Source organism: Pungitius pungitius, chromosome 13 (assembly GCF_949316345.1).
Source record: "Pungitius pungitius chromosome 13, fPunPun2.1, whole genome shotgun sequence".
In the NCBI taxonomy this organism is placed as follows: Eukaryota; Metazoa; Chordata; class Actinopteri; order Perciformes; family Gasterosteidae; genus Pungitius; species Pungitius pungitius.
Genome location: NC_084912.1, coordinates 6,651,741 through 6,676,559, shown reverse-complemented (window position 1 = coordinate 6,676,559; position 24,819 = coordinate 6,651,741). Strand labels below are relative to the sequence as shown.

At 42.9% G+C, this 24,819-nt stretch overlaps 1 protein-coding gene across 3 annotated transcripts in view; it reads left to right on the top strand.

Moving 5' to 3' along the window:
• LOC119214344 (SH3 and PX domain-containing protein 2A-like) overlaps positions 1-23,443 on the top strand; it is a 38,691-nt gene extending 15,248 nt beyond the window's left edge. For 2 of the 3 annotated variants that reach the window (XM_062566557.1, XM_037466066.2), the window contains 9 exons: positions 192-223; positions 7,071-7,199; positions 15,168-15,281; positions 17,560-17,643; positions 19,467-19,584; positions 19,690-20,018; positions 20,124-20,173; positions 20,277-20,396; positions 20,486-23,443. In XM_062566557.1, the coding sequence (XP_062422541.1) occupies positions 192-223; positions 7,071-7,199; positions 15,168-15,281; positions 17,560-17,643; positions 19,467-19,584; positions 19,690-20,018; positions 20,124-20,173; positions 20,277-20,396; positions 20,486-22,414 (2,905 nt within the window). In that variant the 3' untranslated portion in view covers positions 22,415-23,443. The remainder of the gene's footprint in view (positions 1-191; positions 224-7,070; positions 7,200-15,167; positions 15,282-17,559; positions 17,644-19,466; positions 19,585-19,689; positions 20,019-20,123; positions 20,174-20,276; positions 20,397-20,485) is intronic. The other variant, XM_037466067.2, reaches the window with a different exon arrangement.
• The last annotated feature ends 1,376 nt before the right edge of the window (positions 23,444-24,819 follow it).

Here is a 24,819-nt window from a genome sequence, read left to right as displayed (position 1 = left end):
GGGTCAAGTTCTGCACGCATTCTCAACGAGGGTTTGGCTGGTACTGGCGTGCCAACTGCATTCGGATGGTCCGAGGCAGAGACTCCACCGCGGCCAGTCACTGGATTGATCAAGTCGTATTAATGCGCTGACCTCGTACTTGCACAGACGCTCCCACTGACCATGCTCCTCTGGTGTTGCTTCCCTTGCAGAGACTGCGGAGGCTCCGGCAAACGTAAATCCGGTAAGAATCTGCAATCCTTTTTATTTCAGTAGAATCTGTGTCACGGTTGTTCTATGTTCCATCCGTTTGTATGGTGTCTTCATTATGTTTACTGCTTATTTGAATGATACCGTGGGTTTGACTAGAAGTTAAAAAAATGATAAAACTGCTAAATCCACCGGGCCTCTCTTGAGGGCGATCACCTTCAGTCTGCACAAGCCACTGCTAGTATAACTCGACCAACTGTCTGGGCGGTTGTTGCCTTCTAGGTAATGAAAGGAAAAAGGCTGTTTGCAAAAGGGCCGCCACACTAGTCGATTAATAAAGAAGTTGATCAGCAGAAGAATTATCAGCAACTATTTTCATCACTAAGTTCAGTGCACCTGAAATTGAAAGATGTGGCTGTGTTTTATCATCATGCAAAACAATCAATTCAAGATATTTTGAAGACAGAAAAAACACGCACAACCTGTACCTGTAGGGTCAATGAAAGAGTCAAAGAAAAATCAATGTTAGGTGGGAGACACCACCTGTTTTTGCCTCTGTAAGTTTGCTTTTCCTGGGTTGGCTGCTGGCTTTATGTTTTTTTTTTTTGTGAGACAGAGTGAGGAAGACATGAAGACCGAGTGACTCAGCTGAGCAGGGGGATGCAGGCGTGGGAGGCAGCCACGAAAGGCATGAGGGGCGTTTAGTGAACAGCTGTGAGAGTGTTGTGTATTTGTGTGAGCGTGCACTTGCATGCATGCAGTCTTAGAATACCCACATGAATTATTAAATTACACACTAGCCGTGCAATGAAATCCAAAGTTGCTGTGTCCTTCCCTTTCTGCAGTCCGTCCACAGCTATGAATGACATAGCCGGGCAATAAAAACCTCTGACCTGAAAGTTAATTTTTCTGTCGCCGATGCACTCTGAGAAAAAGTTGTGCAGGAGTTGCCACCAAACGAAATAGGACCCCGACCTAATTTTATTATATGTTCCATGGCATCGAGGCAATACGTAACGCGGGATTCCAGCTTCATGGCGAAATGGAAAACTTGTCTTATTCCAGCTTTGTGAGTGTTTCGCGTAACCTACATTCGGTCCGTGCAAGACATTGGATTGGTTTCCAGTTATATTCCTATCTGCTGCCTGGAAAGTTGGTCATCCAGTGCCTGCCTGTTTGCATGCGCAGTTTCAGCTGTTTTATTCTGAATGTTTTGGTTTCATAGTAAAGTGTTATTTCCTTCACAGTTTCTAAGATACACATGCATTTATACCTACATATAAATCATTCAGTGGGACTAAGTCGACCAGTGAAAACAATAACAGAGAACTTAATGCCTGGTGCTCATCATGATTTACTATCCACAGTCGACATGCCGCATGCACTGAAGAAGTCTTCTATGCGGGACAATAGCGATTAACGCAGCAGAATCTCTCTCTTTCAGAGCAGGGTAGCAGATGAAGTGCAATGAATCTGTGGTGAATTTGTGCTTTAGCTGCAGCTTATCGTTCCCAATAATTACATGGTGTAGGTCTCCGTAAGAGTTTGAGCTGAGCCCCAAGGCCCCCGAACAGGAGAATGTCGTCACCGCAAAACTGCTGTCGGTTAGAGGTTTGACTAGAACTCTGTTTACCTGGCAAGCACAAGATATTGTATGAATGTCTTGACAGGCTTTTTTTCTCCCTTTTTTTCATACTTTTCATTGTGCTGATTTTTCTTTGTTCTCGTGGATCAGTGGGACAAAAAAAAAAAGTCATTTAAAAGGCAATTATGTGCGTATAGCAAGGGATTTAATCGCTCATGTGTTTTCACTGAGATTCTGACCTGAAGTCTAATTTATTGTCTACAAACTGTGACTTCTCAAGAGTATGAAGTTGAAGCAATCTCCATTATTGACTCGGCACCGTAGCCAGGCCACTATCTTCAAAGAGTTTCAAAGAAAGACAAACTATCTTCTGTCTAACAGATAATGGAGTTGTCACGATTGGACGCCGGTAGTACCGGTCCTGTCAATATAAATCACCGTCACAGAACTGGGACCGACGAATAGACATGGTGCCATAACCAAACCCTGAAGGATGCTTTTTTTTCGACAAGATACCATGGTGATGAAAAACACAATACTTTATCCATTGTTGGGAGAGAATGAGCAGGGCAAAGGGTTCATAGCCAAAAGAAAACAATCTGGATCAGATTGTATGTATTTACGGGGGTGTCGAGGTTCAGGACTTTCAGATCATATTGAAATCATCAATGATTTTTGATTCTTAAAGACAAAAAAAGATGAGATGAGATGAGTCGAACACAGTGGGGAAATTGAAAAAGGGAGAAGAAGAAACGTAGCGTCTGAGGGTTTGGTGCAGAAGCTGCTGGAGAGGAGAGGCGGTTTACGTGGCAAGTGGAAACCATTTCAGTGTTGCACACGTACTGAGGGAGTGTGTTTATGTGTGCAGACTTGCTGTCTTTATTTGAGCTGCGGGTCTCTGGGGGCTCGTAGAGAGTGTGTGTGTGTGTGTGTGTGCACGAGATTGGGTTCAGATACTGTATGTGAGTATACACGTGTTTGTTGGAAGAAAAAGGGTTAATGTGTGCACAAGTTAAATGGTGGGTGGGTCAAAAGCTGTGTGTGTCTGTTTGTATTTGCAGATGGATGAGATTTTCAAGCGGATACAGGAAATCATTAAGGCAAATGGGGACTTCAAAATCCCTTTAACAACCGTACACCGTTTCAGTAGCTTCTTTCTTTCTAACAGCGCACAATCGTCTATAGGTCCTTGTACAATGATTCTCAAAGTAGCCCAAAGAAGTAGATTTACACATTTTTACATGTCATAAAAATGCTCATAGATTCTACTGTTCATTTTATGGATGCAGCTTTAACGTCAGTGTGAAGAGGTTTCCCCCCCACCCGAAGTTACAACTCAACTCTGCTGGGTCTAAGCGCCCCCCCCCCCCCCCCAACTTCCCAGTGCAGATCCAATACAGGCCTCTCTGTTTCTGATAAGTGACCATTTGTCACAGTGGACTCCCACCCTGGAGGCAGCACTTAAGCTTTCTGCTCAAAACAGCATGTTCAAGCCAGAAACTTTTTTTGCGATAAATAAGATCAGACGTTTTTTGTTTATACGAGTGTTTCATTTTATTTCATAAAGGGCCAGTAAAAGATATGACTTAAAAGGTAGCAGATTTTCTCCATGAAAACCTATTGGGTTAGAGGATTAGAAAAGTTCTTCATCAGCATTTTGTCGTATGGAAACCATTCATATCTGTAATATCTTGTAAACAGCGTGTATGTACACCACGATACACATGCTCGCCAGTTACAGTGAAAACAAGAAGTAAACAAACACGTTTCATATTTTTCAAAACCTTTGCTGTATTTCCAATTGCTCTTTTTGTCTAAAACGACTTTTGTAGTATTTTTTCCTTTGACTTTCCCGACATAAACATTCGGACCTAAAATACTCAGCAGATGAAGGGAATATGATTAAGACATTCAACGTTTTAGAAGCCTTGTGGATTTTGCTAAGGGTTTCTGTACCATTTGTTTTCTGGTCCTGCCCTTCTCCCTCAGGACAACATAGTGATTCAATGAGTACATCTGTACTACATTGAAAACCAGTCCGCTCTCCTCTTTTTTAAATCCAACTGCACATCTGCTGCTGAGGAGCCAAACAAAAGCATTGCACTTTGCCAAATTCTACCGCACTGAACCAAGATATGTTCTCATAAAGAAGTTCAAAACGTGGCAGTAAGACATAAAGGCCGGTGCCGTCTATCAACCAAAATGCTCCATCCTGAAAAAGAATCTCTCCCCGGCTTAAAATGGTTCGACTAGACTCCCTGGTTTCCTCCTCTTGGGTGATGAATTATTGCAATGTTCCTAACTGTCATCATCTTTGGATGCAGCTGATGATGGGCGAGTTGGGGGTGGGGGTGGGAGTTGGGGATGGATGGAGTTAGGACGTCTGGGAGTGCGAGGGTGGGAGCAGGAAGCACATGTGTAAATCTGAGGAGAGATATAAACACAGAGACCGGCTAATAGGGCGTTCTGCTGGGAGCCAAGAAGAAAAGAATATACTTTTCCTTTTCAGAGCTCATGAGCACATGAGATCTACATTCTGCACACACATGGCGTATGACACGGACATCAACGCCACACCGGCCAAGTCAGATTAACTCAAGTGCCCCTTCATGAACAGCACCCATCATGTGTAAAATGTGTTTATTTTAATGTGGTAAACTCAATTTGTATAATATGATTGTAATATCAATACTAAAATGTTTTTTGCTAAGTTTGTATTCATGCAACTATCTCCTTGGAATTGCAGACACTTGTACTTTTCAACCCCAAATCTTTGGCTTTTATCCACACGGTCCAACCATTTATCCATTACTTTAAACTATTTGTACCGTTGCTCAATTGCTAACGGTTTTCATGCAGCTTAATTCCAACTTAGTCTCATTAGTTCAGCTTCTCTCAGTCTTTCCATATATACCCTTGCAACTGTAGCAGTCATTCTTTTTTAAGATCACTGCTCTATGTCACTATGAAACCTACTTTTTTTCAGGGAGTGAAAGACTGAAGTCTGGTAACGTTACTAATGCGTTTCACATAGTTTATTACAGTTTTTCTTCTCTTTCTCACACGTTCTCTATGTCGCAAAACATTTCATTTCCTGAATGAAGCTGAAATATTTCATTTTATTTGTCAGCCATGTTGATTTTGCAAAGAAGTCTTTACTCACTCACCTCTGGTTTATAGGTCGGATTTACAGTTCTCACAGCAGTAAGTAATGGTGTTGAGAAGAAACCTCCATTCATATCATTTGATATTGATTATGCGTTTTATGACATCATGACCTGCTGAGTTGCATGTCCTTCTATCTTTAAATCGTATTGTTGACCAGTGTGTGTGTTTTATTTTTATAAGACAAACTCAAACATGCCGGATTTAGTCTTTATTTTTATTTCAAGGTCAAAAAAGCATAGTTACAGATTGAACCCACGGGTGAGTAGTTTAAATACAGCAAGAAGTAAATATCATGAAAAAGTAGATAGGATGGCTCATTTAAATTGCATGATGTCATTTTTATTGATCAGTGTTAATTGTTCTTTTGAGTTGGAACAAACCAACCAACCACACATTCCCAGGAATAAAACAAATATTTGCTGTAACTCAATTACAACGGTTATAATATTATATTCTGAATAGTATGTTCTATTATGTTAAGTGTTTCTTCACCCAACTCTGCAGTTCAACAAAACGTCTTGCACAAATAACAAGAAGCTACACAAACCACAATCCGACCACATTCATCCAGCGTCAGGCCATTTGGCAGCTTTAGCATTGGAGATGTTAATGGGGAACGGTTCATCTTCATCAGTTATAAGCCTCCTTGACATTTTCATTTTGATCCCTACTTGAAAAATATGATCACAGAGAGAGAATCTTCAATCTGGAGTAATGTCACCAGGTCAGCTGTGATACCACTTGCCTCAATCCTTACTAATCTGAGCATAGATTCTATTTCACTGACCTATTTTTATTTTACATTCTCAGGACTCTCAACTATATTTCTGTTGACCATATTTGGACAAATTTGCCGTTATTTTTGCTCGAAATACTTGTTGATTTAACCAAAAGGCCGCGCATACCTTTTGCTCTACAGTCAATAAGCATGTTACCGTAAATGGAAATTGTGATCTCTTCTGTGGTCTTAGATTCTTTACTGTTATTCAAACACACCGTGAAAGTAAATTGTGTGTCTAGCAGCGTTATTAGTGTTAACAGATGTAATCTAAAGCGAGCCGACAGCAGCTGCCTCTCTGTGTGGAGCTTTGAACTCGGTGGTCAGACGAAGCTCTTGATAATGTGTGAACTGAATGTCAGATGTGGTTATCTCTGGATTCCGGCTGACCGGAGACGCTACGCTTGTTTTAAGGCGTCTTTACGACTATGGCGCCAGTAGTTTGTTGTAGTTTGTATGTGTGGCGGGCCTCTTTGTGTCTTTACCGATAAAAGCGCATGTTCCTGTCTTTGCCGAGGCATTCCTGCAGTCAAACTCTGGTTGTGTAGCAAGTGGGAAAAGAAGGCACAAATGGCACAAAAAAAACCTAAACCAAAACGTATTCACTTCTGGTGTTTATATGGTTAACTCAGTGAAGTACAGAAAGGGATATTTCCATTGGCTGGGTTACACGCTGTAGTGAGAGCTCTAGTGTTTCATTGAGTCAGAGGGCCATCCCTCTGAGCACAGCTCCGGCCCCTTCATCTGGTTCTATTTAAGACCTCTAGTACCGACCCTTATGATTGGCGTTCACAACCCCCCCCCCCCCCCACCCCCCCACCTCACCCCCCCCTTACTCTTCCTCCGGCTCCAGCCCCAACTGAGGAGAAGGAGGCTTTTAAAGCAGATGGTTTATTTTCCAGGGAAAACCATTTCTTTCTCTCCCACTTTGCTGTCCTGTCCTCAGCTGGCTTTCGCTTACTTTTATATCACTTCGACGGCTACGTACTCTCTCGCCGCTGCTCCCCTCTCTCCTCCGCGTGCCTGCCGGCGCCTACTGATCCGGCCCCCCTGCCTTTGTCGGACTATCGGGATGGGGCCCCTTCAGTAGTCGCAGAATGGATTTTCTGCACTTGAATGCTTGATTCCTTTGCTAGACTATCAGCATCTCCACTGCCCTGGTTGCCGGGCTGGAGGGGGATGCAGCTCCATGGCTAGACTCGCAGGAAGATGCACTGAGCCTTGTGAATATTGTGATTGGCTGAGCTCCACAGACAAAGTGGCCTATGGCCCAACAAGCGCCCAGCAGTCGTTCTCGCGGACCTATGGCTGGCAGCTGGCTGACGGCATGTTTTTTCCCATCAACCCCAGGTCTGGACGCCTCGGATCCCATGCTCCTGGATCAGTATGTGGTGGTGGCCAGTTACGCCAAACAAGAGCCTGCGGAAATCAGCCTTCAGGCGGGCGAGGTGGTCGACGTGATTGAAAAGAGCGAGAGTGGTGAGTAATCAAAACAAAGGCTCAGCGAAGACATGTTGAACACACAAATTACTTCACGGTTGGGTCCATTAGTCCCTCAAAACATGCTGCCCTTTTCCCTAACTCTACCCCCTCACCTCCATTGTCCACGGCTAGCTGTTACTTAGCCCCATCTGGAGGCTCACTTTGGCCTCAAGTCAGCCCTGTTTTTTCCCCACTGTTGGTTTAGGCCGGGGGCCACAATGTTGCCTCTAACAAGAGTAATGTCTTCCAGACACCTATTAATTATTGCACCTCAGTTAAATAAAAAGCCAGCAAGACATTGCTGGATTTTCGGATGCCAGCTGCAGAGGGTCCTTAGTCAGCTGTTTAACGTCTGGAAAGAGCTTGCAAACAAGACAAAGATCATGTTTTAGGATTTGTGAGTCATTTTGAATATACCGTATTTTATGACTTTGTAACATGATGACGTAAAGCAAAACTCAATAATATTGACATATGCTGTAATGCCTCCCAGAAAATGTATTTTGGGTGGAAGAACACACATAAACACATATTTATAATGTTTTTTTTACGTTATGTGCTGTAAACATAATGAGTATGAAATCACGTGTCCTGTGTAAATATACTAAAAACCGACAACAATCACTGACACCCAGGTCTGAGCACATGGTTTTAATATAACTTGTATTTCTGAGGGAAATTTGCCACATGAAGAACAAGAGTGACCAGAGAGGCATAGGGCCAGCGACAGGGTCTGGCGTTTAGCTTTAATGTTCAATAATTCAGTGTGCTGAGACAGTAAAACAGTAATGGAACTCATGTGTTCCTCAGCGGGCGGATGGGGTGGGAGGAAAAGGGGTGACCGGGAAGGCAGTTGGACTTTGGTTTCATGATGGGTGTGAGTGAAACGCCATGCCACACTGGCCTCAAGGAAGAGGGCCTGTAGAGGGAGATCGCTTTGAAGTGTCACGTGTCCTGCCTACGGGTTCGTGTATTTATTTTCACTCCCTGCTCCAGTAGGATTTAACCCTATGGGGAGCCACAACGCGACGGATAGTTCAACGCCTTGAAGTCCTTTTATCAAGGGGGGCCTGAGATGAGAGCTTTCCTCCATGAAGATGAACTACATAGTCCTGTGTTTTTTTTTAATGTAAAGGCCTTCACTTCACTGCAAAGTCACAGGGGTTGACGTGTGTTGATGATCCATGCAGAGTGTGAAATCCACGCACTTCAATGTTTATGATTTCTAGGCTACTGTGTTATTGCTTAGTTTTCATGTCATTGTTGCTTTGTTTCATCATCATCTCTGATGCGGAGACTATATTTTATCGCTACTTTCGGTTAAGCTCATTCATTCATTTCTGGCATGGAGAGATGTTTCAGTGGTTAACAAAAAGAAAAACCGTAGACTCCGGGCTCCTTAAAACACACCCTACGGCTTTATGACAGTTTTATTACACACTGAAGGACACTTTCACAGAGATCTGAAGTAAATACAGCCCCCGAACCCCTCAAACTCGATACGGAGATTTGTTTCCAGGAGCATGGCTAGCGTTTAACTGAAATCTCACCACTTCATGCAATGGAAGTTGGCTAAATCTGCTCCATTTGGCTGGGTGACATCACTCCATACTCTTTTGCCAATACTAACAAGACCAGGTGAGTGCTAAAAAGATTTTCAGAGCTCATTTCATTTAGCACCCATTTCCTTGCAGGATGAATACATAACCCTTTAATAGATTCGGACAGATTGATCCCTGTATTAGAGAGATAGGCAGTAACTATGCCCCATTAGAGGCACTAATGAGTCTATATTACACCAGTAACGATAAAAGGTCTGCATTGATTTGTATGGAGCCTTCAGCTATAATTATTTATTTGAATTTGAATCAAATCAAATTTTAACTGGTTTGGGTTCCCCCACACATTGCTGCCAAGTCGTTTTGGATCAGCAATGTGTGCCTGGATGGTTTTGGATGAGTTTTTTTTACACAAAGGAGCGATAGTGTGAGGGTGTAACGGTGACAGGTCTACTGTAAAAAATGGAAAGCTCCATCTCTGTATTTCACCCCAATCCTTCTGCAGTAGTCCTACTGTTAAAGTACAGTATCACAGACTGGCTCTGACTCTTCCTTACCTTGTATGAGATAATATATCCTTTGGACATAACTGAGGATTTAGGTCAGACCTATACGAGAGCTCTGCTTTCTCAACTTCTCCAGCCTGCTGTTCAGAACCAAGGCAGTATTTTCCATTGCAGTGGCTTGATGATACAGTGTGGGTGTGGGTCTTGAACTTTGTTTCAGTTGGTACAGTGCTTTGAACTCTATTTTCTATTGGCTTTTTAACTAGGTGCACAATGCATTTGCATTTGAGGTTCGATCATTGGCTGCTTGATGTTCTGTCTTAGCATGCAGTATGTCAGTAACAATGCTCAAATAAAAGGAGATCAATCTAAAGGAGCAAATGCTAAGAAGTTTAAATTTAATCTAATTTTTTAATTCTGTACTCCCTCTGCAGATATTTTATTTGTCTATTTTATTAGCGTTTGCCAAAGGGGAAATGCTGGCTCCAGAGGAGAGTGTAGAGCAACGAGAAGCAGGGAGAAAATGGAAAAAGCCATTTCCTGCCAAAGTTAGTGGTTCAGAGAGGTTGGTTCATTACAACGGCTTAATGGATCCTCCAGGATACCTCCTCAGTTTACACTATATTGGAGAGATGTCCACCACAAGCTAAGCTGTCAGGCTTGTTGGTCAGTTCAAGTGCTCTGTATTCAGTGGTTTCAACTTTGCCCTTTCATGGAGTAGTAGTGTGCAGGGAAGGAAAAACCCAATGCCCACGCCTCAATAGCAGTGCTAGGCATGTGGTGCCCAGTGCCGTGCAGAGAATCTCTCTCCGCGGAGCGGTCAGGCTTTGACTTTCCGAGTGGCCATTCCAAGTCTCCATCAGCCTCCATGAATCACAACCTGTCAAATGAACTCCAGGAATACCTGTCTGTATCGGAGAGGACGGCCCACATCCGTCAGTGCCTCAGGCTCCCCCAGTACGCAACGTATTATGTCTCCACTGCTCCACCCAGCTTACTTAAGCAGTGTGTGGGTGACATTTCAGAAAGAGACGTAATGGTCACATTAATCCTGCCTGTATAAAATTGCTTTATTTGTCCTCGCAAACACTAATGATTTTAAGTTTGACAAATGCGAGCCATAGAGTAGCTGGAAGGCAACAGCGGAACCCTGCAGGTGATGATTGACTTCCTGGCTGAAAGCCCAAAGCGACTGCTGAAGTCAAATCCTGGCAGTTGAGGCAGGTCCGGCCCTCGGCGTGGTAGGATGGATGTGCAGGATGTCTTCCCTGCCGTCACATGGAAAAAAAGTACAATAAATGTCTCCGCTCTACGTCTTCAGTCTAAAATCGAAATGACACGTGGGGCGGGAGCTTCTTGTTCACGGAGGCATATTCTATTTGAGTTGACTCCAATTACTTTTAAAAGGATTATTGCTGTTAAATGTATTAGGCTGTGTTTGTAACGATGAAAAACACAGCTCCAGATAAACACTGAATCAGATTGTTTTAGCTGACTTTATTGTTGGCAATGCTAGCAGATAGTTGGAAGTACTTAACTTAGACATAGCCGTACTGAAGGTCATAAACTGGATGACCATGAGAATGACCAGCTGACTTTCTTCTGTATCTAGGTAATAGCACTAATTAATGAAATTACTTTACCGATTTGAACATCACTGCTGGGACGGCTGCAGTTTTTTTAATTGAACTAAACTGCATGTATTCTGGCAGTTCTACATTTTCTGTTACGATGGAGGATTAAAGGCAAAGTGAGTGTTGAGATTCTACCGCTGCTTGTGCTCAAACCCCCCAGTTTGGTATGTGCAGTTTCAGCAGGAACATTTCTCCTTGTATAAAAGAGGAAAAAGCCTATAAATCTTGTTAGCCAACCACCAAAGACATGATACAGACAACTTTGCCAAGAGTAAAATGTATTTTTTTGAGCAAAATGTGCAGCAGCAGATGGAAGACACATTATCCGCTCCTAGGAATCCCCACATTCTTTCAGCTTACCATAGGAAGCACTAATGACCATCTCAAGAAATCAGCCCTATATCCTGTATTTTTAGATATGGAAAATAAAATGGGAGGCTTTTGCTACTCTTTTATTCTTGCATTTTGCCACTGGGCAACAGAGGCAGAGCAGATGAAGAACAGGCGCGATAACCGTATTTAAAAGCACACATAGCGGTGCACAGAAATCAGTCTTTGGTGCCAAAAGGGGGGTCTCTGTCTCTCACTCGAGAAATGACCTCTGAGTCATACCGGCATTTCAAGGAACGGCCTTCCTCCAAACGATTGGAGCAGAGAGAGCGCGAGCACACAAACTGGAGGCCAAAGCTTAGTTCAGGCCCGTGAGGCGATCCTTTCAGAGGCTGCGAGGGAGAGCAGCCTCTTCCTTAGGTCAACATCAGCTCTTGAAAGTCGTGTTTTGTCGTCTTTGCCTCCCCCGACTCATACCACAGCCCCCCCCCCCCCCCCCCCCAGGTAATTGAAGCCCAGAGTTTAATGAAAACTGGAAATGTGTGTATTTTGGGCTGGATACCTTCCCCCTTGTGCTTTGATACTGAATCCACTCTTAATGAACACAGAAGCTGGGAGTGAATGGAGTTCTCTCCTGCTCCACTCAACAGTGGTGTCAAATATCTGCAGGACTGCTGAGCCGCTGCATTCCTCATCATTTCAGGTTTCCTAAAAAAAAGAAAAAAAAAGAAAAAGCCCCCTTGTGCTACTGGTTTCTGTGGTTCTCATATTCATGCTAGATGTGTGGGTTTCCTTTGTGAATGTTTCAGAAGAAAAGAGTTGCTTCCAAAACAATCTGAGTTTGTGGTCTATTTGTCTCAGATTCATTTTATACGTGGATTGGGGATTGATGCCATGAATGTAGTTTCTTGATGCAACCGAGTCTGTTGTTGAATACTGTAAAAATGAAGCTGGGGTCTTAAGGCTGATAGAATTAGCAGATGAAGCTCAGTAAAGCTGCTCACTCTAATCATATCTCTGTTCACCGTATCTGCACTTGCACGAGTTAAATGAGACTATGTTAGAAATTCCAGCAATATCTATCTTAGTATTCTATTTTCAATATTATATTCCATAGTATTACATTTTCAGTTAAACGTTTTTTCCGCCAAAATGTCAAACTTAGAAGTCATACCGACAGGTTTTTAAAATTGTTAAAATTGTTACAACGCAGAGTTGTTCCACTCACAGCGAGCTACCGAGGCATAACCTTAAAACCCCCCCCAGTCCTTTTGTGATGCCAAAATTTAACAGTGTTGTCAAGACAAACCGCTTGGTTTCTTCCTTTCGGGGGCTGTTACATTCAAGCTTAATGTCCGCGGTCAATATGCCACGATGTAATGGCGTAAAGACATCTCCCCCAGAGGGTTGTGGGTTTAGATATTGTCTTATGCAACCGCTGACCGCAAAACCTTAACAAGACTAAACTGCACAAATGTTTCGGAAAACCTTTATTTTTTAAGTTCCTCAGGATGTTGATTAAGTAGCTTTGCAACTAGCACTGATGTAGCTTTGTGTGCTCTTTGTCTTTGTAGTCATTCAAACACACACCCACACACATATTTCCAGACATAAGGTATTCTTCCTTAGACTTTTCCCTCCCACATCTGTACAGATAATCCCTGCCATCCGGAAGAAATTCGGACTCTTTTTTACATTATCTGCCCCTTTTCCTTTCAGCAGTGAAATCCACAACTTCATTCATTTACCTCATAGTACCTTTACATTTAACTTTGGGGAAAAAAAACCTGCAGTTTGGTCAACGAGAGACCCATAAAGCAGCTGTTTATTTAAATAATGACGTCACTCTGCGTTTTTTGTCATCGTGAAGAATGCACAAATATTTACCATGTAAAATATTAGGTGGGTTTAATTTGAAATCTGGAGCTCTTAAAATAATCTATAGGTTGAATGAAATCATGGTTCCAAAGTTGTTATTTTGCATTACTCAATGAACGAATGCGATGAAAGACAGGAAGCAAACTCCTCTTTTTATTCTACATCTCACATCCTTGCAACCTGCCTGCAACGGCCAGGAAATCACCACTTGTGTAATGTGTGTGCGTGTTTTAACAGTACTTTGTTGCTTTTGTTGAGGTTTATTGAACTCAGCCTAAGCACCTGCCATATGGGACTTTGGATGAAATACCAGCAAGGCCGCTATAGCCGTCAATAACACCATATATTTACTTAAGCCTTTTTAAAGTGGCAGTGTGTCTCAAATAAAGTACATTAAAACGCTACATATCACATTTATTTATTTAAATGTTTTCCCTGACTCAATGAGATATACGCTAACTCAAATGTTTGTATAATTAACTAATTTACCAGCGTAATAAATGCATAACAATACTTGAATCTTTGTCAGCTCCAATGTGTGTGTGTGTGGGTGGGGGGGGAAATGTGTAATTTCAACCCCTGAAATATCCGAGACACCATTTTGTTTTCGTCTTGATTTATTGGCATGAGGTTTTGATCAAGCCTCAGCTGTGGTGCAAAGCCTGTGCACATGACATGGCTAGTTACGTACCTGAGCCTCGAGCCAACGTGCTGCTCAGAGCCAGGCAATAACGGCCTTATTATTGCTCTGTGGACCCACCCTAGCTCTATGCAAGTTCATCAATTAAACAAATCGTTTGTCATATGAATCACAGAGATCACGGATATGATATTTTTCTGGTGCTGAAGTCGTCATCTCGCTCTGTCAGCAGCAAATCGCCAGTGGTTGCAGTTTCCAGACACATTTGGTGAACGCGTTCAGTTATGTCAGAGTTTGAGATTTCGCAAGTTCAAACCACACTGTAAAACGGTAGAACCTGACACTAAATACCAAGAGCTTTCTTGCAAAAATTAGTACATTGCAGTGAAACACAGAATGTCTTTTAATGTAATAGCAGATGGAGGACTTTTTTTTTTCTTCATTGATGACGACACTGGTTTTGTTTTTAACAAATGATAGAAATTTAAAATTCCAGCATGTGTAACATGTTACTTTTAGAATCAAAATGTGTGTACTTTCCTGTTTACCTGTAATAATGTTTTCCACTCATAGCAGCCTTTAATTGCATCTAAATTTGATGCACGACATGTCTAAGTGTAGGTAATCATTTAACAAATTTCACTAAACTCCCATGGATCATTCTATCCTGGTATAGGCTTCTATACTCTCGTTTGCAGTTATTTCCATTTCACCAATCTCATGCTTTGCCATATCATTAACTAAGTGACAGGTGTTATTTCTGTTCCTGTGTATTAACACTGCGGTCTGCTTATTTTTTACATTACTCACCATTTCTGTAGGAACAGACCAGCTGTGGAAGTGTGGTGGAAAACCCCTATCCTCTTTATGGGTTGTCCTGCCAGCTGTCAGCCATATTGCATTCCCGTTACCACAACAAATAGCAAATGTAGGGGATACCCCTCAGTACAGTTATTGTTTTATGTGTGGTGATTTCTTTTTGGAACTTTATGAAGAATCATTTGAGAGGTTCTGATTATTTGCACTTTTCATTTTCACAAGGTCCTATGAAGGACACCTTATCGGACATAATGGATTCCTTCAACCACTCAATATATTGGCAGCAGATGTTTGTACTATCTCTATCCTGCATCGGCCTTTTTCATAAACACGTTGTGAGAGCAATGCCAACGTACTCACAGGAGCCCGGTCAAATGAGTTTCGACATTGCAAATGGATATTTTGGCCAAAAAGCAGAAATGAGTTCAGAAATGAAATCACGATTGACTAAAAACCGCGTCACGAGTCAAGCTGCAGCCGGGTGGTGTTCCCTCTTACTCGTCTTTGGCCTTCAAAATGATTGCATGTATTGCATGACGCCCGATCTTCACCTCCGCGTTGTCCTGGGCATTTAACAGCCTGTGCCTGTTTTTCCGCAGGTTGGTGGTTTGTCAGCACTGCGGAGGAGCAGGGCTGGGTCCCTGCTACCTATCTCAACTCCCACAGTGGCACCCGGGATGACCTGGAGCTGGGCGCCTCTAAAGCTGGGGAAGGTAAGGGGATCCCATTTTCCCGACCACACACGCACAAACACAACCTCACACGCTCTGTTTGAAACCCCCCCTACCACACACACACACACACACACACACACCTACTCAGCCCTCAACCCTTCTTTTCATCTGTGACAAAATTGGGCATATTCGCCACTACTTCATCACTGCCGCCCTACGCTAACGGCTGACGCCGGACTGTTGTGAACGCGGCTTTCTGTCTGGCTGCCATCGTAAGCACGACTGGACAGAGCGTAGATTCAGACCTTGGTAAACAGCGGGGGGGGGGGGGGGGGGGGGGAGTTCCAGGAGAGACCAGACCCAAAACCACTGAAGTGATGTACTGTACAGAATGGATTCAATGCAATATTGAGAGAAATGACCTCCGTGGAGTGAGCTCGTGAAAGAAGCTTGTGTTTCTATCGGCATTAAGGACAAAAACACAACATATATTTTACAATTTTTTAATTAGTTAAAGCATTTTAAAACAAGCTCAAAACATGATTTAATGCTGTTTCATCCAGTGTGTACTTATTGTTGTATTTACTGCATCCAAAACCCTGAAAGCAAACACATCAAAATGACCCGGACTGATATGGTTATCAGGACATTGTTTCATTCTTCAAGCCTTTTTAAATGTTAGTTGAGAGAACTCTTCAATCTCTTGAGCTCAATGAGTGTCACATACTGAACGGTAGTGCAGCAACTGCAGCTTGTTTGTAAAGATTTATGTAGCCTTAATGTTTGAGAGAACCCAACACACTGAGGCAAGGAAATAATTACGTTCCAAATTACAGTACACTTCCAAACAAACATCAAGATTTTCCACCACTCTGGCGAAAACATATTTTTCTGTACAATTGCTGTACTCTGTAACAACTGGACCCAGAATCCCCTTCTGTGTTGTATATATTATGGCTGAAGGATGGAGGGGGAGTGAGAATACATGAGGCTAAACGCTTACTGTTTCACAATTTGTTTGCGTGGCCTTTTCTCCCCCTTCAGACTACAGATTCATCAACAAAAGATTTGAACATGTATGCACACCACAAATGTATGGCCACACACACACACACACACACACACACGTCTACACCCAACCCTCCTATCTGCCTGTCAGAGATAGCTGGAGTTTGCTGCCAGGGGATTTCTGCAAGGACAATCTATCATTGTAATTAGTGTTTATGTGTCTAGTCGGTCACGGGAATGGCATTAAACTTATGAAGCGTCTCTTTGTCAGTCCTGTGGTCTTCGTCATGTAAACGGCTTTTCTAAAAGCCTGCTCTTCATGACGGTTCTTTCTTCAAAGCGAAAAATAGACACGCCCAAAGCTCAGAGGGCTTGAGAGGAGAGTTTATGATGGAAGTGAATGCACATCCACCTCGCTGGTCAAGCTGTGCAAAAAAAACAAAAACATGTTGCTCTAAAGGAATAGTTAGACATCCTGGGAAACATGGTATTTTACTTCCTAGTGGACAGTTAAAAGGGAAGATTGATTTGTGGTGAATATAAATGAATATAAAATGAATGCAAGCAGCTGGGAGCGTAGCTAACTCCCTCCAACGGATATAACATCCACTCACAACTTAACTTCTATTCCTTCAAATGGGACTTTATTGTCAACTCCGTACAATAATTGAAATTGTCTCTGATTCCTTCTGGTATTACCACGATAAATACAACTTAAAAGGTGCTAAATTCCAGATGTGGAGCACTAACTTACATATGCTGCCCGACCGGCTCGATAAACAAAACAGAGAGAAGCAGTGATTTCAACAATACGAGAGCATGCAATGTCATTCTCTACGATGTTGTTTTTTTTTATGGATGAAAAGTTTTGATATCCTATATAAGATAATTTACAGGAGCTGCATCTTCTATTGTTTTGGCATATATCACAGGATCTAAATCTGCACTGTATAGGGGATTTCCAACCTTGTTAAGCACGCAGCTCCAAGCAGCTGCTCCATTAATTGCTTGAGATTCTTCCTGCTGCAATGTGTGTCCCAGATGCTCAAACACAACAGGACGAGATAACCATGCTAACAACATCCTAATTACAATCCACAGAGAAGATGTCCTGGTCTTAACACTTCCTCTCTAACCACCCATTCACTCCAACTGTCCACCATGTTTTGCTTTGTTGTTTTTATGTCGTCCATAATGGGGCTCTTCTCGTCGGATCCATGTCATTTGTGTGTTTGTGTAACGTTTGTCGTCGCTCTCCATGTCTCTTGTGTTTGTTTGTTGTCGTCTGGTCACCACGTGTGTCTGTCAGTTACTAAGCGACATAAGGCTCATCTGAAGAGGCTGGACCGGAGATGGACGTTGGGGGGTGTCATCAGCCGGCAGCAGAGCCGAGGTGATTTGAGACAGATGCTGCGTCACCTTTCTCCCTTCCTCTGTTATTGTCTTACTTACTTGTCTCTTTCTATCAGATCGGCCATCTTCCTCCTATGCTCATGCACATATTTGTTCAGTCTTTCCCCTCTGTGTTGTCCCTCTGTGTTGTTGTCCAACAAATGCATTCATCATGGGCCACAATCCACGTCTAACTTACCACTAACTGGCTTTATTATGAAATGAGCTTGGAAAGCAAAGGTGAAATCATCAACTTTATATGCACCAATTGTTGTTGCTCAGCACAAATACAATTTCTCCCTGTAAGCATTTTTATTATAATTAAACACTGTGTGCTAATCTTCCCTGAATCACATAAGAAAACTACCCACTCATCTGAAAGTAGTTACGTAATAGACTTCGGAATGTCTTATGCTGCAATTTAGAGCCATGTTTTGCTTTTTATAAGCAAATGAGGAGTGAGTGGAGTGAATGCAAGTTCTAAAAAAACTCTATTAGTAACAGATATTTATCGTGCTGTGGGTTAATTGGCAACCAATATCAACAGATAAACAACTTATTTTTAGCAATCCTCATAAAACCTGCACATGTTCTTCTTCTTGCAGTTAATATGCATTTTTTCACTGGAGATTCATTTGGATCTCTGACAGTGGAGCAAAGATAAGCTATTGAATTCAGCCCAAACCTAACACTTGGCAGTGCATGCTGCTCTCTGGAGTGGAGAGAGTTGTTTCCACCCTAGGACTGAAATCCTGCTTTGTCTTTTTTTTTTTTTAAGAAAAAGAGAAAGATATTTTGCTGACTCCACTAGAATCATTTATAAAACTGATGCAGGCGATGCATGTTGTGGTTAACATAACATCTGATTCAGAGTTTCCCTTCATTGCTCTGCTGGATATTGTTTGAAGGAGGCTGGTGAGAGGAAAATGGTTCACCAGCCCCGGCGAAAAGAGGCCGGAAGAACCAGGCGAAAGGAAAATAAAGCATACAGAAATATCTTTGTCTGTGGTGCCTACTCTAGTTTTTGCAAGTAAAGGGATTTTCAATCCATTCACCCATTCAGCTCTTACACAACTTCGGAAAAGAGTGCAGAAAAAGGAAAATGCAATCATTTTCCACCAGAATGTTGCTTTCTGTTTACCAACTGGCAGGACGCCACATCGAGTGATATTATACGTGCCTTTCTCATTTTCGAACCCACCTCTTCACCCAGTGCTGTTTGTATTTACAAAGGAATTGCTGTAATGACAGGAAGTTATGTCTTTGCTCTGCCCCTTGGCCTCATGGGAGTGCATAAATCAGCATGAAGCCTCTGCTCTCTTTTATGTGCTGAGTTGGGAGATGTTAGCCGTCACAAGGCCAAGGACACAGTCACCCCGTGGTCATTAACATTAATGAATACCGGCTAGATACAATGGTATTTTAAAGAATATGCACTAGTAATAGTTCATTTTTGCAGATGTTATTTCACAGATAATGTTGACGTTGCAGTTCATGGTCGGCCATGTGTTTGAGGACATTTGCATTTTCAGTTATTTGCTTCATTATTAAGTCGTCTTTTTCATAGACAAAGTGTGAACCAATATCATGTGCCAAAGAACATTTAAGAAAACTTATTTCATGCCCTCACACATCTGGCAGCCGGACCAATTGGCAGAAAGCAGAACAGTTCCACTCTGTAGACAAGTTGGTGCCAATGAATCAAAAGTTAATGAAAAATATTTATATATTTTTTGATCTGTATCCCTGTGTTGCTGCAGTATGATCACATTGATATGTGAAGTTTATAGAAGTTTATTTCATCTTTCGCTCTTGCTTTGGCAGAAGAGAAGTACGTTACAGTGCAGCCTTACACCGGGCAGGGCAAGGATGAAATTGCTTTTGAGAAAGGAGTAATTGTGGAGGTGATCCAGAAGAACTTAGAAGGCTGGTGGTTTATCAGGTAAGCCTCTACCCATTTGCTCCAGACATTTTTACTTTTATCATTTCAAACAGGAGGTTTTCTTTTTTTTCTTTTAATCATTTTCTCTCCTAACTTAATTTATAGGTACCAAGATAAAGAAGGCTGGGCTCCAGCCTCTTACCTGAAGAAGATGAAGGATGACCTCTCTCCCCGTAAGAAGACGGCAACAGGCCCTGTGGAGATCATTGGAAACATCATGGAGATCAGTAACCTGCTTAACAAAAAAGCCTCCAGTGAGAAAGATGTGCAGATCGAAGGAGTCCCAGAGAGCCCCCAAGTGGCCAAGAGGGAGATCAGCCTGCCAATACCATGTGGGGAGTCCAGCCCGGTTAATAGTCCACAGGATGGAAAAAGTAAAGCAGAGTCTTCCTCCCCGGCAATAGCCCGCGTCGCGCCTCATCGGGTGGAAATCGGTTAGTCATCAGTGTGTCTTCTAATTATTTCATTTAAAACTGATTTTTTAAAAATGTTTATTCTTAAATGCAACCAAACAATCGTGAATTTTCACCGTTCTTCAGGTTCCCCGGTTCTCAGGCAAAAACCTCCTCCTCGAAGAGATGCCACCCTGGTAAGAGCATGCTTTTAGCCCACATCTCTCCAAAAATGGTAAAATGCCGGGTTTTTATATAAGCGTTTTTTTCCTTCCTTCTAAATGGGCCTTTTTCTTTTAGGGATTTCAGTTGCCCTCCCCACCAGAGCCGCCGACAGTGGAAGCCGAGTATTATACGATTGCAGATTTCCAGTCCTGTATATCTGATGGTATCACTTTCAATGGAGGACAGAAAGCAGAGGTAAGCACTCTTTTTCAAAGGGAAACTTCAATATGAAAGAAAATGTATATCTTGCAATAGATAAAAACATTTTTGAAAATGTATTTTAGGTCATTGAGAAGAATTCTGGTGGTTGGTGGTACGTCCACATAGGAGAGAAGGAGGGCTGGGCTCCGTGCTCCTACATTGACAAACGGAAAAAGCCCAACCTGAATCGAAGAACCAGCACTCTTTGCCGCCCCAAGGTCCCGCCTCCAGCTCCGCCTGTAAAAAAACAAGACTCGGAGACTGCACCTCCGAGCAGCCCCGGCTCTGAAGCTCCAGAGTCCCCCGTGTCTCCCGGAAGGCCGGTCTACGAGGAGCCAGAGTATGATGTTCCCGCTATCGGTGATCTGGACATGGAGTCCGAGTTTGAGTTTCTGAGGGAAAAAGGTTCCTCGGTGGATGTTAGAAATGAGAATGCTCCCTCTGAGCAGGGATCTCATCTGCTCTCCAAGCCTTCTCCGGCTTCGTCGCTCCACAGCGCCTCCTTCAAGATGTGCGAGTCATTTGAAGATGGCCACGAGGCAGAAGGGGAGGCGGAGGCGGAGAGAGAGTGCATCTATGAGAATGACGGCTTCCGGCCCTTCAGGGAGACACCGGAGCGGCAGTGCAGCAGGGACTCAAATTCCTCCAAGACAAGTGTCTTGTCAGAAGTTGGCAAGACTGCAAACTCGGCATCAGGTGGGTGGAGACCTGCAAGTAACAAGCTCAAAATCGACTTGAATGGGATCACATTTTCAACAAAAGCAGTGGAGGCCTCCAGTCCTAAATCTGCCTCCACCGAGTCCACTCCGGATCTGTCCAGAACTAAGAAAGACCAAGAAGAAGGTAAGGCGGCGTGCTCCATCAAGTCCTGCTCCAAACCAAAGCCGGTGGTGAGGCCTAAACCACAACTAGCCAAGGCATCCAGTGCAGAGAAGATGGACATCAGCACGTTGAGAAGACAGCTACGGCCAACGGGGCAGCTGAAGAACGGCACCAAAACAAAAGGTGAGGACTCTGAGACGGCCTCAGTCATCTCCTCGGAAGACTCTTTCTCCTCTCAGAGCACGTCGGATCTCTCCTCCACCTATTCTAAAGGCAGCCGGGGAGACTCCGACGTGGAAGGCAGCAGCCTGTATCGAACAACGGACCCCTACGAAAAAGTTCAAGGGTCTGAGCTCAGCTTCCCTGCCGGCGTGGAGGTGGAGGTGCTGGAGAAGCAGGAGAGTGGCTGGTGGTACATCCGCTGGGGAAACACAGAGGGTTGGGCTCCGACTTATTTCCTGAAGCCCGTCGGGCAACAGGACGACATGGCAGGTTCCGAATCTGACGGCACACCGACCAAACCCGGAAGCCTCAGCAAGTCCAACAGCCTGGAGAAGAATGAACAAAGGGTGCAAGCGTTGAACAACATCAACCAAAACCTCAAGAAGGTCATCCCGCCCATCCCGTCCAAGCCGCCAGGTGGCCTCTCCAAACCCATCGGCTTGTTCGGCTCCCGAAAGCAGAATAGCGGCAAACAGCAGCAGGTTGTGAGGCCTCAGTCCGTCTTCATCTCGGCCCCGATCAGGGACGGTCCCAGCCCCGTCGGCTCTTTGAGGAGGAACGAGTCCCTCAACTCGACGGACCATCCTCGTGCCGGGCCAACGGTGCGGCGCAACGCCTCCTTCGGCACCGTGCCACGCAGCCTCCTGCCAAATAACCTAGGACTACCGAACAGGAACAGATCCGGTACCGGTAGCTCCGAATCCCTCGGCCTCGGCTCTCAGAAGAACGCCGCCCTCCCCTTGTCCACAGTCAAACCCAAGCCCCACATCATCCATAACAACCTCAGAGAGGTGTATGTCTCGATAGCAGATTACCACGGCGACGAGGAGACCATGGGATTTCCTGAGGGGACGAGTCTGGAGGTCCTCGACAGAAACCCCAATGGATGGTGGTACTGCAAGATTCTGGACAATGGCTTACCGAGGAAAGGCTGGGTTCCCTCAAATTACCTCGACAAAAAGCACTAGCACTTCCGCGTGGACCTGGCGGGACATGCGCGTAAAGACTACATCAACAGATTTATTGTGTGAAAAAAAAAACCCAAAGATATTAAGTCAAGATTGAAATCCTAGCCGGTACCTTTGCCAAAATGAGCAGCCAGATAAAATTGTGACTTTGAAATGAGGTGAGACATCTGGTAAAACGAGTCTACATTAGTCTGCAGTGCCTGAGACGTCGCATTAGGAGCAAGATGTTAAGTTTTGGTGACGCAGCCAAAGAGAGGAAGACTGCTTTAATGATATTCGTTGGGTGTTACCTTTAACTTGAACTAAGACCTAATTTTGTGTCCACTTTTTGAACCTTTTTCTGTCCGTTTATAATATCATCTTTTAAAAACTTTTTAAACATTTAAAGCTTACTGCATGTTTGAAATGATTCATTATACCGACGATGCCTTGAGCTGTGGACTTTTCTTCTCCTTTTTGTAAAGAAAGTGTTAGTTGTTGCCGAAGCTGCTTTGTTAGTCTCACCATTGTGCTGTTTGTTTGCATGCTTTTTTAATATCTTTTTATCCTGTACGTCATCCTTTTTGTGATATATTTTATCCATTTAATTGTGTAATATTGTCCTTTTGAAACAATTTGTGAGCATCTCTGATTATCACAGTTTTTTTCCTAAACTTCAATAAACAAACAATGTCTTATGATCCTCATGAGCCATTGAAACATTTTAATTTCAGAAAAGTTTCATTTAAGGCTAATTTTCCCAAATTTAAAGTTAACATCAGTGAAAAAAATATTTATTCATTACTTAAAAATACTCTTGTTACTTATTTTATTGTTATTGTATGACATTTCCTGATGATTTCTCAACCGCATAAACCTTTGTAAGAACTGCTCTATTAATAATTATAACAGTTAAAATTTCTGCTGGGCAGTAAATTTGACATTACTCTGCAAATGCAGCAGATGCTCACTTTTGTTTTATGTTAACTGCGTGACCAGTGAAGATAACTAAAGTGCCAAAGAATGAATTAAATAAATGCACTTTTGAACAATCAATAATGCTTTATTCTTTTCAAACTATCCATCCCTCATAGTTAATGTTTGTCCACACAACAGGTTTGGTCCTGTAGTACAATGTACTCCCACATCCCAGTCAAATTAACTCGAGCACCCCGTCATCAACACATGTTCTGTTATTATTTGATAGACACTAACACTTTCATATCAGGGAAAGACATTTGAGAAAGTTCTACAGTCCAATTTAAATCATATTTAGTATTCATAAATATAGTCAGCATATAATACTAATAATTAACGAGGTATTTGCCGTAAAATATTGTAAATGCTCGTTTTCTGAAATTGCATTTTCGGGTTTGATCGACAGCAGCTGGCCGGCTGCCAATTAGCAGAGAACTGGCTCTGAGACTTTCATGTCATTGAGCTGACAGCGTGTTGTTAACAGCATCGAGGAAAAAGAGAGGAACCGACATGTCACCGTCTGCACCCAACAGGTGAGCTTACTGTTGGAGATCTAAAGGCCTGTGCTGTAGCATACCAAGTACGTAATGGGACATGAATTAGACGAAGTGGTTTGTCTAATTCAGAGTTAATGTGGCGTACAATCAAAGATAACATTAAAACATATCACAGGCTATAATTGATGGTTATGTTAATATTCTCAGTTTTGATGCATCCAAAGTTTTTTTTGCATTGGACCAAGGAGAAGATCTTAATTTTGAATGTGTCGACATCCAGAAAACATTTAACGCAGATGAGTCGTTTTACCAGCTGGATGCTGTTATGCAATTAGATTAGATCACACTTGGTTGCCTGACGTGTCTTCAATTTTTTTTCCCCCCTTAACACAGAGCCGCATAGTGTTGCAATTTACTTTGATTGGCCTCTTCTAGCCGCCTCTGCTTCAGGAGAACCTGCGCACATGACTTTGTTATGGATGGCTTTCATTCTGTGCTCACTGGACTGCTTAATTTATCCTACAAAGCAAAAGTTTCCAGCGTAGAGTCGAAGTCCATAATATTGTCACCTTCAGTTTTTCCACTGTCAGACACTGCACACTTTTTATCTATTAGCTTTGGCGCCTGAAATATAATAAGATTTACGGCCTACAGGATTTTAATGTGAAAAATGTCCACCCCGCTGGCTGTTTCCTCCATTTCTCACTGGCTTAGAACTAAGCTATCGATGCCCGCTGATCATCTTTATACCATGTTGGTCTGCTGGCTGTGTGTCTTGCTTGTACTACAGAATTTGTGCTTATTACAAATAATAGGTCACAGCAGTTAGAAATAATAAAAAGGTCAAATAAAAACGTTTAGAATTCAAAATTTTGAGTTGAATGAATGCATTTATCGAATGAGCAAGTTTCTTCTTGATATTAGAAATAGTAGTATCACACATAGCAAAAT